This window comes from Perissodus microlepis, chromosome 1 (genome assembly GCF_051167445.1).
Source record: "Perissodus microlepis isolate ML-2025 ecotype Zambia chromosome 1, ASM5116744v1, whole genome shotgun sequence".
In the NCBI taxonomy this organism is placed as follows: domain Eukaryota; kingdom Metazoa; phylum Chordata; class Actinopteri; order Cichliformes; family Cichlidae; genus Perissodus; species Perissodus microlepis.
The window spans coordinates 12,727,429-12,739,547 of record NC_140461.1 but is presented as its reverse complement, the minus strand read 5'-3'; the positions used below and the strand labels follow the sequence as shown (position 1 = coordinate 12,739,547).

Below are 12,119 nucleotides of genomic sequence, written 5' to 3'. Positions count from 1 at the left end.
ATGACAAAATATTCTTAGAATGCTTTGTTATTTGTTACGATGTAAGACGAGGTCAATGATGTTCATATAGTATTACACAACTTTCTTTTTCGGGTCCAGTTCTTCTTACATGCAAATAATCAATCACTGTAGTCAACAGTAGGTTAAAATATCATTCCTCAACCGTCCTGACTGTATGTTGTGTGTGACAGCTGCAGCAGTGCCAGTGGCTGTGTGAACTCTCACTAAGGCGCAGGGAGGGGGTGATGTTGAAATTCCAGAGCTTCTGTATGTGCACACCACTGTACCCACTGTGGCAAATCTGAGCTGGAATTATCTCGCATGTATTAGCTCAGAGAAGAGTTGGACAGGCTTGATGATAGAACTCTACTGAAAGCAAAGCCTATCTGGTTGCTGCTTGGATGTTGAACTATGTTGTAAGGGAGCTGCTGAAATGATCCCTGAGCAGCAAACAAGCCATACTGGCTAATATGACAGCCCTCCAGGGGAGAAGAACTTTCGCAGGGGCTTAACCAATCAGATATATTTGTTTTGTGGGAATATCTTTGATGCAAGAACTGGTACCATAATTCTTTAAGTGTTTATTTCTGGATACAGAACAAAATGTTTGATTAAGTAAGCAAGTAAGCAAAATTTATTTATATAGCAAATTTTAAGGCAAAAACAATCACAAAGTGCTTTGGAAAGGTATTAAAAATGTGGTTTTGGCCCAGTTTGGTGGATGCAGTTTGGCTCTGTTGTGTAAAAAGTAGGTTTTAAAATAATTATAGGATAAACGTCAGTTGACGTCTTAAATGTACATTTTCTCACATGTATTGTAGTTTGTGGCTTATCTTTCTGGGTGCTAACTGAGTCGTCATTACCAACGCATTTATTCCAAATAACCCCCCTCAGAGAACTACTCTTTGAGTCCTGACACTTTACTTCCACTTGGAAGGTGTTAGAAACAGGAGTGGACGTCTTGCTGTGAGAGGGTAGTGCCTTCCTGACGTCTGTACCCCATGTATAGGCATAGAAGTGGTCAAATGTCTCGGAAGAGCGAATCAGTGAAGAGATTTAGGAAAAAAAGACGGGTCTCCACGTTGGCAAGCAGCTGTAGTTCATTCCAAAACTGTATTCGGTATCCAGTAACTGCCCAGCCAAAATACATATTTGACTCACTACAGACTAACCGAGCTCGCACTCCAGCTTGGCGTTCAGAGTGGTTCAGACGCTCCGATCCCTTCATTCAGTTTCTTTTGTTTGGTTTACGCAGAGACCGCCGACACTAACCAGCCATGGATGCCATCAAGAAGAAGATGCAGATGCTCAAGCTCGACAAGGAGAATGCCTTGGACAGAGCTGAGCAGGCCGAGTCAGATAAGAAAGCATCTGAGGACAGAAGCAAACAGGTCGGCATCCAGTGTGAAACTCGCTCTGATGCTTTTACGCAGCAGTGCCATTGGCACGTTGCGCAAGGCGCTGCATGGTTCTTTCCGATGATCTCCCACTGAGGATTATTTTTTGATTAAAAAAAAAAATCACTTTTAAATAATAACCTTAAAAATAGCTTTTCTTTTAGCGTTTCTTTACTCCATATGTTGACTGCATGAGGTTGGCACGATTGGAAACAGTGCACATTTCTAGTTGGATCCTTTATTCATTAGTTATGCTGTTAAGCAATGAGATAAATATTAATTTAAGAAATCCTTAAATAATAGTAATTAATAGAATTAATAGAAATAATAGTCTTTTAATAGAAATTCATTCGTTTAGTAACAAATATATGTGTGTGTGTGTACTTCTTTTAATTAATAAAAGTGTGTTTTGATTCCGCGTTGTTTGTGTTGAGAATTAATCTGAGAAAATCATCCTCACGTAAATAAAAATCTTCTCGTTTCTCTGCGTACCAGCTTGAGGATGACCTGGTAGCACTGCAGAAGAAGCTGAAGGCAACTGAGGATGAGTTGGACAAATACTCTGAAGCCCTGAAGGAGGCCCAGGAGAAATTGGAGCTCGCAGAGAAGAAAGCCACAGATGTGAGTTTGGGCCGAAGGAACCCATTTGGCGCACCCACTGCCTAATGATATGACCTTGATACACTCCTTTTGAGTCCCGTTTGGAAACTAAGATCACCAGCCATGAAACAGACACCCTAATGCTTAAGTTATGCATTAATCAATCATAAGAGAGTTGTGGGCTTCATAAGAATATATGGATAGTTAAATTTAGCTCTTGTGCTGTATAAGGTAAAGTCACAGCTCACTGGCTTACTGTTGCGTTCCACCACCATTTGGACGAATCTGAGGGCCAGTGTCTGATTTCAGTCGTGTATTTTACAAGCATATTATGAAGTGCATTTTGACAGATTTGTGGCCCTGTTGGCCACAGAACGTACTCCGCGGTTATACTCAACCCAGATGAAATTACCAGTTTATTGGCAGCGTTTATTCTTACGCCAATAAAGCCTAATTGATGACGTCAGCAGCAGAGACGACGTCAGCAGCAGCAACAAAATTTTTAACATCCGTGAGATAGACTCATGTTGACTGATTTAATGACAGAGTATAAACATAGCAATATATTTGAATATTATAGACTACAATAGAGCATGGGTGTCTTCTGTGCTCTTTAAGCCAGTTTAGTGCAGGAAGACAAAGTTCTGCAGGTCTAATTAGCACAATTATGAATATCGAGAACATTAATTAACACTGTCTGAATAATTAAACATATTTATAATGTATGTATTATGTGTGTATAAGTGATTTAAGGCACTCTCTTGCTGTCTTTAGATTAATTTGATGTTTGGAACTGTGATTTTGAAAGGCTTAGCTCAAATTAGCAGTAGGGGACGCACTTAAACTAACTGGTTCATAATGTAGTTTTGTCGTAGCCAAAAAGCATTAAAATGGCTTGAAAAATATTTTAAAAGACCATTAATAATAATTATGATCCACATATTCACTTCACTAAATTTATTCAACTATTTTCGAGTAAAATGAGTTACTTCCGGGGTTGGTGGCACGTCCCAATCCTCATCAGCGGTTGATTAAAGGCGGTGGGGGCAGGGATCAAACGCGCCGCATCTCCAAGTGTGCTTGTGTCTGCGTGTGGGGAAGCACGCAAAAAACTGAGAGAAAACTAGCTTAGCTGAGACAAACAGAGCAAAAAAAAAATGGCCGGTGGGAGCTCCCTGGAAGCGGTGAAAAAGAAAATCAAGTCATTGCAGGAGCAGGCCGATGCGGCGGAGGACCGGGCGGCGTTACTACAGCGGGACCTGAACCAGGAGAGGAGTGCGAGGGAAGCAGTAAGCGGCTAATGACTCTATAAGGCAATTAGTCCCCGGGGAGCCCAGAGCATTAGGAGTAAATCTGGTCAAAAAGCATGGTTGCTAGGTAGGCCCAGACCGCCTCGGTATATGGTCGAAAACAGGTAGCAGGTTGGCGAGTTTGAAATTAGCCCACCGATGGATGTGAGTAAGGGATGGGTGGATGTGAAAGGACTCCACCCGACAGATCCCGAATAAACAAAACAGCCCTTTTCAAGTAAGCTAACGGCACAGCAGCCCCGCAACACCGCAGGTCCAGTGAGATAAAGCCCTCCCTTGTGTGACTGGCTAGTTTGAGCACAGGGACCCCCATTTATCCACCTTGCGACATAACAAAACGTAGCCGTTTAGCTAATTTGTTTAAGACTAAATCACAGCGAGCCACGATTACAGGTTTGGCTGGGAAAACGCCAGAGAGGGTGGATAAGTTTGTCTCCTTTAAGAAATCCTGTTGTATTCTAACCTTTTTTTTGGTGTAAAATGTGTTAGAAAAAGAGAAATGACGCACACGCTTTAACTGGTGTTGGAAAATGTACATAAACAACCTGCATCCCTCTATTGGACAAGCTCCTGACCCAGCCCAATCTCTCCAGGGAGAGCATGAGTTATTTTATCTGCCTAAGATCTCACAACAGCTGAAAGCCTGCAGAGCCAAACATAACACACGAATTTCAGTTAAATGAATAAACTTGATGTGACTGTAGATGACTGGTGTTGTGCTCTCCTAGGCTGAGGGTGATGTAGCTTCCCTGAACAGACGTATCCAGCTGGTTGAGGAGGAGTTGGACCGTGCTCAGGAGCGTCTGGCCACAGCTCTGACCAAACTGGAGGAGGCTGAGAAGGCTGCTGATGAGAGCGAGAGGTGGGTATCTTGCATCTGGAAAACTGGCACTAAACAGGCACCGCTCTCCCACCCCTCTTATATTATTCATACTCATTTGCAGAGTACTGTAATGGAAAAAGGGTGACATAGAAGGGTTAAGACAAGCTCGGAAAAGAAAATCCTGCGTTGAGTCACTTGTCGTTGCTAACTTTTAAAAGGCAAGGCAAGTTTATTTATATAGCACAATTCAACATCAAGGTGATTCAAAGTGCTTTACAGAGACATTAAAAAACAAATAAAAAGCACGATTTAAAATGGAAAAAAGAGGAAGGAATGGTAGATAAAATCAGTAGTTAAAATGTAAGTTTTGAAATTTAAGCTTAAAAGTAAAACAGTGTGGATTTGGTGCTTTATTCAAATGCAGCTGAGAACAGGTGAGTTAAAAGCATTAAACATAAATGGAAATTTAAGTTCTGTGAAGCGCTTTAATACTGGATTTTGCTAAACTTTATTATATTATAAAACCAAACATTTTCACATGACATATGATCTTTGAGTGTCACTTAACATTTGGCTCACTGCTGCCACCGGTGGCTTGAAGTTGTATTGTATCACTCTTCACAAATGTGCCCGTATTTAAATAATTGGATTTAATTTAATTGTTGCTTTGTGTAATATTATAATATTGAGATAGTTACTGTTTCTTTATGATTGAAAATGCATAGCTCCTGATCAGTGGCTAATCCACACCTGTGGAAATTTAATAGAATGTTATTCCAGTTCATGCCCATGATTTTGTGTTGTGCTTCATTTCGTATTCAAGTCATCCTTATCCTCTCAGACAGTTGCCATGTGCTTGGCACAACATGACAGATGAGGATGTGTGTTAAGTATTTAGACACTTTGTCCATATAGTCATGTAGTGGTCTCTCTCTAATTTTATCTCTACTTCACTAATACAAGGTATTGGTATGATCCATATGCTTTGTACTAAATGTTTCTTTTAAGAGTGGAATTTCCTGTTCCTCTATGGCGCATAGTGTAAACATTACTACGACTCACCTTATACCACTTCCCTTCCCTCAGAGGCATGAAGGTCATTGAGAACAGGGCAATGAAGGACGAGGAGAAGATGGAGCTGCAGGAGATCCAGCTGAAGGAGGCCAAACACATCGCTGAGGAGGCTGACCGCAAATATGAGGAGGCGAGTTTCTCAGCTGTTCAGTGCACCCTGAACTTTGACAATTGTTCAGTTATTTACTTTGATGCAATGCTTGACATATCTGACCAGTATAGGATGCACTAATGTGTTAAGCTAGTGTGGGACTAAACTTAAGGAGTTGTGACTTCAGGTTGCCCGTAAGCTGGTGATCATTGAGAGTGACTTGGAACGTACAGAAGAGCGTGCTGAGCTGTCTGAGAGGTAATGATCACATTTTCCTCACACCTCTCTTGCTTTCTGTGGTTTTTCTCTGCATGTTTAATCACACCATAACTCTGCAGCAAATGCTCTGAGCTTGAGGAGGAGCTGAAAACTGTGCAGAACAACCTGAAATCTCTGGAGGCCCAGGCAGAAAAGGTAAGATTATTGACAAATATTCATAGTATAAACCTATAAAGTTTGTTTGAAACTTATTTTTGTTGCATTTTCATGTTTTGTATATTTGAGTGACTCTGCCCTGTGTATGTAACCACAGTACTCACAGAAGGAGGACAAGTACGAGGAGGAGATCAAGGTCCTGACAGACAAGCTAAAGGAGGTGAGTTAGTTATCAGTGAGTCATACGTTTATATATCCTAAATTAAATTTTAAATAGAAGCTTCTCTTGAAACTGAAGATTGAATCGATTGCATTACTTAATTGAATAAATATGCTGTGTGTGTGTGTGTGTGTGTGTGTGTGTGTGTGTGTGTGTGTGTGTGTGTGTGTGTGTGTGTGTATATTTTTTACTCATACTTAAGGGCTTCCTTTCCTCTGGGGCTGTGGTTATTAATTTCCATTAGGAGGTTTACATTACCAATGTTTTATTGCTGTCCTCCACATAGGCTGAGACCCGTGCCGAGTTCGCTGAGAGATCAGTCGCCAAGCTGGAGAAGACCATTGATGACCTTGAGGGTATGAATGTTTTACACTTGGTTTTTAGTCTTTGGTGCAGCGTTTCATGTTCATTTTCCATATAAGCAAACGTCTGTTACTCTTATTACAAAATTTATTGATGCAAAAAGCAACCCAGTGACTAGTCTTTGTCTAAAGTCGAGTCCTGGTTTCTGAAAGGGAAACTAATAAAAGGCAAATTCCTCATGTGGGGCTGTTTGAGGTATTTATCTGGTCAGCAGGTTGTTAAATAATCCCCAGGACAAATATCTACACTGTCAGTTGTCTGCCAGAAGAAAAACAAAACTGTAATAAGCAGAACCTGCCATGATATGATTCATGTTGGCATCAACATTTCTCACTGCAGTACAGTTTGGCATGGTGGTGTATTGAGCGTTCAAGGCCAGCTAGCCCCGAGAAATGTTCACAGGGTCACGGAACATGTGAGGCGGTTTCTTGGTGACTCCTCAGGAATTTGACACGGTGTCAGCAGCTGTTCATGTTCCTTCCTATTTCTGTCCTGCCTTTTTATTTCAGTTCCTCAGTTTGCATCTTTTGGCTTTCATTTCTTGACGCTGTTATTTTTCTGTTCACTGCCCCTCACTGCCACTCTATAATAATTACAACTCTATAGATGAGCTGTATGCCCAGAAACTGAAGTACAAGGCCATCAGCGAGGAGCTGGACCACGCCCTCAACGACATGACTTCCATGTAATTCACAACACGCTTGTTTCCGTACTGTCTTAGAGCTTTATCTCCTTAACCACAGCGACAACATACAGTAGCGCCCTCTTGTGGCATGTTTGACTGCCGTGAGTTTTTAACTTTGCTAAACTACAACTTTAAATCCTTCCGTGCTTGTCTAACACTAATTTATGAGTGACCTAATCATGTTTGATATCTTTTTTTAAAAATAGATTTTAATACAATTTTTTGCAGACCTTTTAACATGAGTGCTTACTTAGTAGAGCTTGTTCCCTGTCTCAGTTCTCTTAGTTCTGCATCCATTTTTCTCTTTTGATTCTGCATGTCATATGTTTTCATTCTTTTATTTCTCCCTCCAACATTTTTGTTCTTTTGTTTTTGTTCACAGCTAAATTCTCACACTCTTCACTCCAGAAGCTGCTTGAGCATCATCCTTTCTCTCCTGTGCAGCACAGCCCTACTTTCTGTCTCCTTTGTCTATTTATTTCTTTACTGCCCTGGCAGTACTGCACATTGGGCCTTGGCTGCTGGAGTACATTTGTCCATCTGTCTTTCAGACCTTTGAGCCACATTGCTTTATATAAAATAAACATTTTTCCATCTATGTCATCCTTTTCTTTTTCTCTCGCAATGCTTCATTTCCATTTGTCCTTTTTTGTTATTGTTTTACCTTCTTTGTGTTTTAATTTATTCTGTTTAGTAGCTTTTGAATAAACTCCTGAGTTACTTGTAGTGGCAGTGAATTTTATTCAATTTTTTAATCAGCTGATTGGGGATTTTATACTTTTTTTTTTTTTTTAATATATATCTTTAGTTATATTTTATTGTTTTAAGGCTTCCTCACACCTTCAGATTCAGCTGTAGTTAAATGCAGTTGATGTACTTTAGAAATAGCAAGTTAACATTTTCAATACTCATCGAGTGTTTGCAGATGTGAACGTAGCCAAAAAAATAAAACCAAAAAATAAACACTCCTCATATTGTAGGTCTAAATAGCAAATCAACTAGACTCCAAGCCAGTATTGGAAGACATGGTCACTAAAACTACTACTATAGATTTTTTTTCTTATTATTTTTTTAATTTAAAGAATGCTAATACAGTCACAGGGGCTATTGCAGACAAATGCGACTGTAAATTATAAAAAAAAATTGAGTAGGATAAGATTTGTTTAGTTTCACTTGCTACATTAAATCTATTGAAACTCAAATGGGATTGACCACAAAATTGTAAGGCTGTTTAGGGTCGCCCAAATGTCTTATGTCATAGTCACAGTAGTTCACATTAACTAATTGCATGCGGATCGAACCTCATAGATTTAAAGTAGAAATAGAAAATTCCCCACAAATGGTGACATAGTTGCTACAGAATGGCAATTTAACTGTAGAATTACATGCTCTGCAATGTTCCCTTTATATAGGAATATGCGCAGAGTACAACTAGGTGCCAACCGGTTGAGTCAAGTCCACTGCTTCAATGAGGTGACATTGTTACGCAGATAAGATGTGTTCATTGGTACAGGCTGCACAAACTGTCTGCAGTCAGAGTTGGACCAGGTTAACTCCCATCAGATGACCTCTGCAGTTCTCTGGTGATTGAAAGTGGCTGCTGCAGCTAGATGCAAAAAGATCCAGTACAAACATGTGCATCATCATTATTTTTCTATTTGTGAGCGTGTGTTGTTTTGTCCCCTAACTAATCCCAAGGTGGTTGCAGTCTTATCATTCTAGTCTCAGTAATCAATAAGCAGTGAAAAGAAAACAGTGTTTGTAAAACCAGTAGTGTGTGAGTTTTCTGTGGTTAGCCAAGATGGCAGGCTTATGACTGTCTTTAAAAACAAACAAACAAACAAAAACATATTTTTTGAGCCTTCTGTGTTCATTAGGTCAGGAAATCAACAAACTTATTTTGTGATTACCTTCAAAGCGTCACTCTTTGTACTAACCTCCTTTCTTTCTCTTTCCTTTTTCTCCTACCTGCTTTCTGACTGTCAAGACCACCTATACAAGCAGCTTGAGAAAAATCGTCTTCTCACCAATGAACTGAGAGTAGCTCTAAACGAGGCATAAACTGGAAGGGAATCTTGTATGCTTTAATGTTTCTGAAATTCCAGTCACCAGGAATGTTGTGGTACTGTTTATTTAAATAACTATACACAGCAGCAGTTATGTCTTAAAAACAAAACAAGTTACGCTTTCAAAAAAGTGGGAATACAAGTGAGAGATTTTCACATGCATGTTCAAATAACTGCTTCAAGTGGAAGGTTACACAGGTTCAGGAGAGGGACGAAATTCAGTTGATATATTTTCTCAGTTATTGTCAGGGCTACATAATTGAAATCTGGTCTGCAATATGTGCTTCTATCCATGAAAAGGAGGCCTTGGAATATTGCAATGGACTGAACAAATATCATTTTTAAAATTATTTGGATTATACCCAGATTTTCCTTTTTGTACTTGGGTGAGATAGATGGTTGGACAGGTGTGTAGTTTTTACTTGTAGCATTTCAGTGATACATTCACCTTTTAATTATGAATTGCAATAATTTAATAAATTCAATTATGTAGCACTAGTTTACAGCAGCAGTCACCTAAAGCACTAAATATTATAATGTAAAGGCCCTGAAGATTAGAGGGAAACCCCAACAATCAAACAATTCCCTTTGAGGAAGCACTCTGTGACAATAGGGAAAAGGAACTGTCTTTTAACAGGGAGATCTTGGGGAGGATGGCAGCATACTGTGATCGGTTGGGCTGTGAGGAGAAAGATGACTAAACGCACCAAGGGAGAGACTAGATGGAAAAATAATGGTATACAATAGTGGCATGTAAATGCATCAGGGGCGAAGAGGGAAGTGGAGAAGAAATCCTGAGTGCGTCATTGGACGTCCTCCAGCAGCCTTAACTTGTAGCAGTATAAATAACTAAAGCTTTATTCAAAATAATTTTGTTTTTCAAATGTAATCTTAAACGCAAAGAGGTTTTTTTTCCCCAAACTTCAACTGGGAGCTTATTTGATAGGAGAGGAGCCAGATATCTGAAGGCTCTGTCTCCCATTCTACTTTTAGAAATTCTAGGAACAACAAGTAAGCCTGCAGTCTGAGAGTGAAGTGCTTTGTTGGGAACTGTTCCCACAAACCTCATAGTTATCTGTAGAGATGTCTGCCTTCTCCAAGAATATAATAAAACTACATGGCGCTCACCTTGCGATGCTAAAAGTGCCAAATAATCGGGTTGTGACTTCAGGAAAGAAACATTCCAGCTGAATTTTTCCCAATGTTTATTTTGGGGCGCTTTAAGCATCACAAGGCAAGATGTTGCTTGCCTTGTGATGCTTAAAGCAAGGCAAGCAACATTTAGTTTCATTATATATCCTCAGGACATAGCAGCTTAAACCAAAAAGAGAACTTCAAAGAAAAGGTGTGCAGTTTTATTTTGCGGCGAACTGTTCGTTAATCGTAGCACAGGAGGAGATTGATCATATGATTCACCTGTAGCAACAAGGAAGTGTTGGCGGTAAGGAAGATGTGAATAACAGATTTCACAGTACCCCTGTATGATCTGTCAGTAATTTGTCTAAGTGAATGGGGGAGAAAAAAGGACATGGAGTGTGCATATGCAATAAAAGTAAAGTGATACTGGTCCAATAGTAGAAGGAGACTTAGAAGAGTTTTCAGTGTTTTCCTCAAAAGTGCTATGGTTTTATACTTTGGTCAATTCCACTGCCAAATCATATATTACAAAAAAGGAAAGCTTTTTTTTCCCCCCCTTGCATAAACTCACCACGTCCATTCTTGACCACAGCCCTGTCAATAGCGTGAGTTTTTAGTATTTCTAGTATACTTTAACTACAAGTTCAAATTTGATTAGTTATATCAGAGAATCTAAAAATAACTTGAGGATATTGACTCTGCTAATAAGTGCTGACCTCTTACTGGGAAAAAAAATATACTGGGGTATGTAACGATATCCAGCATATGTTTGTGACTGTACCTGAGGTAAACCTTTGTCTGACTATATTCTGTGTCTCTTGTAACTGTTTTTTTTTTTTTTTTTTTTCTTCTTTCTTTTTTGGTTTTTAACTGATGCAATGCTATATTAACAGATAAACTCACACGTGCTAAAGAAGAGGGCCAGAGCATAAAGCAGATGCTGGATCATACTCTAATGGAGATGGTTAACATTTGACCTAGCTCTGTTCCCCTCCTCACATTGCCTCATCTGCTCTGAATATGGCTGGCTCCCATATGACTATGACTGCTACACACAAAGCTGGAGCTTGTGTTTGTCTCCTCTGACCGTGGCATCTTGAAGACACAAGCTCTGCGCAAGTTAGCTCATCTACAGTTTCCTTTACGCACTGTATTCAAAGGTCATTTAAAATTTACTGTACATCTTTAATTGTTTACATGTACGTGTGGGGAATTTGCACTTTTTTGGGGAATATACTGCACATGATCGTCATGAATGAAGCCATAATTTAAGCCAAGGTTATGAAAGGGACTTTTATTATGTGTACTTTTGTAAAGTTGCTTATGTGTTCGTTTCTTTTTGTATTGTAAAAATGTATTCACTGTCAGTGATATTCTCTTCCAGTTTAGCAAGGAAGGAATTCTTAGCACAGTAGCGAAACTCATTATATTGTTTCAACTAAGCAAACTAAATACTTGTGGCGTACTTATCTGTTTGTTATGTAGGTGTTTTCTTTTCGAAACACTGATTTTTGTTTTTTATCTTGGAGATGTACAAATCATAAATAAATATGCGAATCAACCTGGCTGTTGCAATTGTTAATTGTTCTTGGAAGAAAGAAGCTTGAGTTTCCCCCAATACCTTGATTGCCTGCTTCCAAGGAGTCAAGGTCTTGGGGAGTGATGAATCCTCAGAACCTGGACTTGAACATTATTGAAGAAGTGTGGGATCATCAAGAAACCTGGAGAACCCTGAAAACTACTTCAAGAAAGTTTACATACAAGAGTTCAGGCTGTTTCTCATTTTCCTAGCAAAATGTAAAGAAATAAAGGGTTACTCAAGAGATTTGCATAGTATTGTTAAAAAAAAGTGTTTGCTTGATGCCATCTCAACATGCAAAGACAAACATAAGATTAAACTTTTCTAGCTTGGGGGAAAAAGAAAAGGCAACTGGACCTCCCTAAACTTGTAGATGTTTCAGCTCTCATCCAAAGGCAT

The 12,119-nt window shown here is 39.4% G+C and overlaps 2 protein-coding genes across 6 annotated transcripts; both read left to right on the top strand.

Moving 5' to 3' along the window:
- Window positions 1-1,133: 1,133 nt before the first annotated feature.
- Window positions 1,134-2,113, top strand: LOC146393524 (tropomyosin alpha-1 chain-like). The gene is made up of 2 exons (XM_084930434.1): window positions 1,134-1,391; window positions 1,893-2,113. The coding sequence occupies exons 1-2, from the start codon at window positions 1,278-1,280 to the stop codon at window positions 2,061-2,063; spliced, it is 285 nt and encodes a 94-aa protein (XP_084786560.1). The 5' UTR covers window positions 1,134-1,277; the 3' UTR covers window positions 2,064-2,113.
- Window positions 2,114-3,015: 902 nt separating this feature from the next.
- On the top strand, window positions 3,016-11,702 carry LOC146393523 (uncharacterized). 5 transcript variants are annotated; one of them, XM_084930388.1, is made up of 9 exons: window positions 3,016-3,286; window positions 4,036-4,169; window positions 5,217-5,334; window positions 5,483-5,553; window positions 5,634-5,709; window positions 5,828-5,890; window positions 6,177-6,246; window positions 6,860-6,938; window positions 8,926-11,702. In XM_084930388.1, the coding sequence occupies exons 1-9, from the start codon at window positions 3,155-3,157 to the stop codon at window positions 8,945-8,947; spliced, it is 765 nt and encodes a 254-aa protein (XP_084786514.1). In that variant the 5' UTR covers window positions 3,016-3,154; the 3' UTR covers window positions 8,948-11,702. The 5 variants fall into 5 exon arrangements, with proteins under 5 accessions (XP_084786514.1, XP_084786540.1, XP_084786522.1 ...); XM_084930414.1 differs by lacking the exon at window positions 8,926-11,702 and adding an exon at window positions 7,321-7,438; XM_084930396.1 differs by lacking the exon at window positions 8,926-11,702 and having other exon boundaries at window positions 6,860-7,438.
- Window positions 11,703-12,119: the final 417 nt, after the last annotated feature.